This window comes from Etheostoma cragini, chromosome 12 (genome assembly GCF_013103735.1).
Source record: "Etheostoma cragini isolate CJK2018 chromosome 12, CSU_Ecrag_1.0, whole genome shotgun sequence".
In the NCBI taxonomy this organism is placed as follows: Eukaryota; Metazoa; Chordata; class Actinopteri; order Perciformes; family Percidae; genus Etheostoma; species Etheostoma cragini.
In genome coordinates this window covers 498,889-502,220 of record NC_048418.1, presented here as the reverse complement: position 1 = coordinate 502,220, position 3,332 = coordinate 498,889, and the positions used below count along the sequence as shown (strand labels likewise).

The 3,332-nt window shown below is 50.9% G+C and overlaps 1 protein-coding gene across 1 annotated transcript in view; it reads left to right on the top strand.

Annotated features, from left to right (window-relative positions):
* The first annotated feature begins 23 nt into the window (after window positions 1–23).
* Window positions 24–3,332, top strand: part of rasal2 (RAS protein activator like 2) — a 35,975-nt gene continuing 32,666 nt past the window's right edge. Inside the window, exons 1-2 of the mRNA XM_034887358.1 lie at window positions 24–318; window positions 2,205–2,717. Of these exons, the coding sequence (XP_034743249.1) occupies window positions 24–318; window positions 2,205–2,717 (808 nt within the window). The remainder of the gene's footprint in view (window positions 319–2,204; window positions 2,718–3,332) is intronic.

Below are 3,332 nucleotides of genomic sequence, written 5' to 3'. Positions count from 1 at the left end.
TATATATATATATATATGTAGTGATGAGGAAGAGGGGGGAGGCTGCCGCATGGAGCCATAACTGCGTGTGCAGTTTCAGTTCACAGCCTGGTTCTCGGGGGGGAAACCACAGGCTGCTGCTTTTGGCTCTTTGCTGCGACCTGATTGGCCGGCTCGGTCTCCGTGTGACGCTCCACTTCCTCCCAGGAAGACGAGTCACCGCCAGAGACGAGTTGAGAAAGAAGAAGAAGAAGAAACAGCAGCAGCAGCTCGAGCTCGCCGTCCCCGTTTCAGAAAAACCGGACCCGACGGCTCGGACCAGAACCCCGACAGACACATGTTCACGGCCATCTTTGTAGGCCTCCATCTGCTCTGGGTCGGCCTACAGAAGGGATACGGCTCCGGCTGCGGCAGGTAGACCACTAGTTAGGGGTAGCAATCCGGCAGGTACCAGGACCACTAGTTAAGTGTAGGACCCCGGCAGGTACCAGGACCACTAGCTAAGTGTAGGACTCTAACAGGTACCAGGACCACTAGTTAAGTGTAGGACTCTGACAGGTACCAGGACCACTAGTTAAGTGTAGGACTCTGGCAGGTGCCAGGACCACTAGCTAAGTGTAGGACTCTGACAGGTACCAGGACCACTAGTTAAGTGTAGGACTCTGACAGGTACCAGGACCACTAGTTAAGTGTAGGACTCTAACAGGTACCAGGACCACTAGCTAAGTGTAGGACTCTGACAGGTACCAGGACCACTAGTTAAGTGTAGGACTCTGGCAGGTACCAGGACCACTAGCTAAGTGTAGGACTCTGGCAGGTACCAGGACCACTAGTTAAGTGTAGGACTCTGGCAGGTACCAGGACCACTAGTTAAGTGTAGGACTCTGACAGGTACCAGGACCACTAGTTAAGTGTAGGACTCTGGCAGGTACCAGGACCACTAGTTAAGTGTTGGAATCCGGCGGGTACCGAGACCACTAGTTAGGGGTAGGACTCCGGCAGGTACCAGGACCACTAGCTAAGTGTAGGTACCAGGACCGCTAGTTAAGTGTAGGTACCAGGACCACTAGTTAAGTGTAGGTACCAGGACCACTAGTTAAGCGTAGGTACCAGGACCGCTAGTTAAGTGTAGGACTCTGGCAGGTACCAGGACCGCTAGTTAAGTGTAGGACTCCGGCAGGTACCAGGACCACTAGTTAAGTCTAGGACTCTGGCAGGTACCAGGACCACTAGTTAAGTGTAGGACTCTGGCAGGTACCAGGACCACTAGTTAAGTGTAGGACTCCGGCAGGTACCAGGACCACTAGTTAAGTCTAGGACTCTGGCAGGTACCAGGACCACTAGTTAAGTGTAGGACTCTGGCAGGTACCAGGACCACTAGTTAAGTGTAGGACTCTGGCAGGTACCAGGACCACTAGTTAAGTGTAGGACTCCGGCAGGTACCAGGACCACTAGCTAAGTGCAGGTACCAGGACCACTAGTTAAGTGTAGGACTCCGGCAGGTACCAGGACCACTAGTTAAGTGTAGGACTCCGGCAGGTACCAGGACCACTAGTTAAATGTAGGTACCAGGACCACTAGTTAAGTGTAGGTACCAGGACCACTAGGTAAGTGTAGGTACCAGGACCACTAGTTAAGTGTAGGTACCAGGACCACTAGTTAAGTGCAGGTACCAGGACCACTAGTTAAGTGCAGGTACCAGGACCACTAGTTAAGTGTAGGTACCAGGACCACTAGTTAAGTGTTTGGTATTTGGGTCAAATTGACCCATTTCAAATTTTACAAGAAGAAAAACGGTCCATGGTCCATGTTTTCTATCTTCTATCAGCGTCCTTTCCTTATTTCCTGAGATAAACATGTCTTCCTGACTCAGAACATTATTCTGGATATGACTCTTATGTTGTTTCCATAGTGATTATTAACATTAATTATAACTTATGACTAAACCCCACTTCCATGTGTAATAGTGTGCTAGTAGAGACTGATGCTCCCTGAACATAGATGTTATCTCAGCTGTTGGAAATGGAGATAAAGACAATATTAATAATAGATTATGAAGTAAAATCTTATTTCAGAATTGATTTAAAAAAAAACAAATAAGGGGGGTCCCGAAGACAAGAGGGTCCGTCAGTGAGGACAACACCAGGTTTAGGGTGATACTCTTATATTAGGATTTAGGGAGACTGTGTGAAACCTCCTGCCGCCCGCCGCTGTATCCCTTCTAGCCCGGACCATCTGCCCCCCCCCCCACCGCCTGGGGGAGGTGTTAGTCTCCTGGACCATGAGTGCACATAGAAGCCCCCCCGAGGGCTGCGAGGATCCGGTGCAGAGTCCCTGTCCCGCTCCGCCCCGCTGGCACCGTTACAGGAAGCCTTGGCACCGAGCCGCCCCCCCGCCGGCTCCCGAGCAGCCGTTGGACAGATACAAGTGGAGGACATCTGCACATCTGGCGGGGGCCGGGACGGCGTCCCCGGACCCGGAGAGCCGTCCCCGGCGGATGCTCAGCCTGCCGAGGTTCAGCAACCCTCAGCGTGACCTCAGCGGGGACGGACAGGCCCGGTCCGGGTCCCCGCGCCGCCTGGTACCCTTCCTGCGGTCCGTGTCCGAGCCCGGGACGGGAAGGGGGGCGGAGGAGAGGACGGCCGGCAGGCGGGCGCCGTCCCTCAGCAGCGTCCTCAACGCCGTGTCTCGGAGGATCGGCAGAGTCCTCAGGGACCAACCGGAGACTCCAGAGTCGGGTAGGACAGATCAGGTTCTGGACATGTATCCTGCAACCTTTGGTTCTCAAAATGGAGCCTCAGTTTTAAGAAATATTTTACCATTTTCACACATTAGTCCGACCTTTTACCTAAAAACACATCAACCTGACTTCACTTAGATTAAATCAGGGTCTCTGTTCTGAACCAGATCTCCAGACAGATTGTAAATAAGGACCAGATCTCCAGACAGGGGGGACAGGTGTTCCTGTGAGGGTTAGAAAGGACAATATGTTGAATATACAGCGCTACTCATGAGGAGAGGATCTGCTGAAGTTGACAAAAAAAGGAATAAAAAAAAAAAATCGTCTTTAGGAAATTAATCTTCTGTCTTAATTTAAACAAATTAGGAAAGATCGGACCTTTAAGGAGACTAATGTTCTACATTTGAACTATCGGGGCTTTCATATATTTTGATGTTCTGTTGTGACAATAAATTAAATTATTATCATATTATTTCAGTGAGAACTCATAAATAACTCCAAATAACGTTAGGGAAATCTGTTTATGTGAGCAGGGGGAATGAGAGGGGGAACCACTAGAGCAGGGGGAAGAGAGGGGGGAACACCAGAGCAGGGGGAATGAGAGGGGGGAACA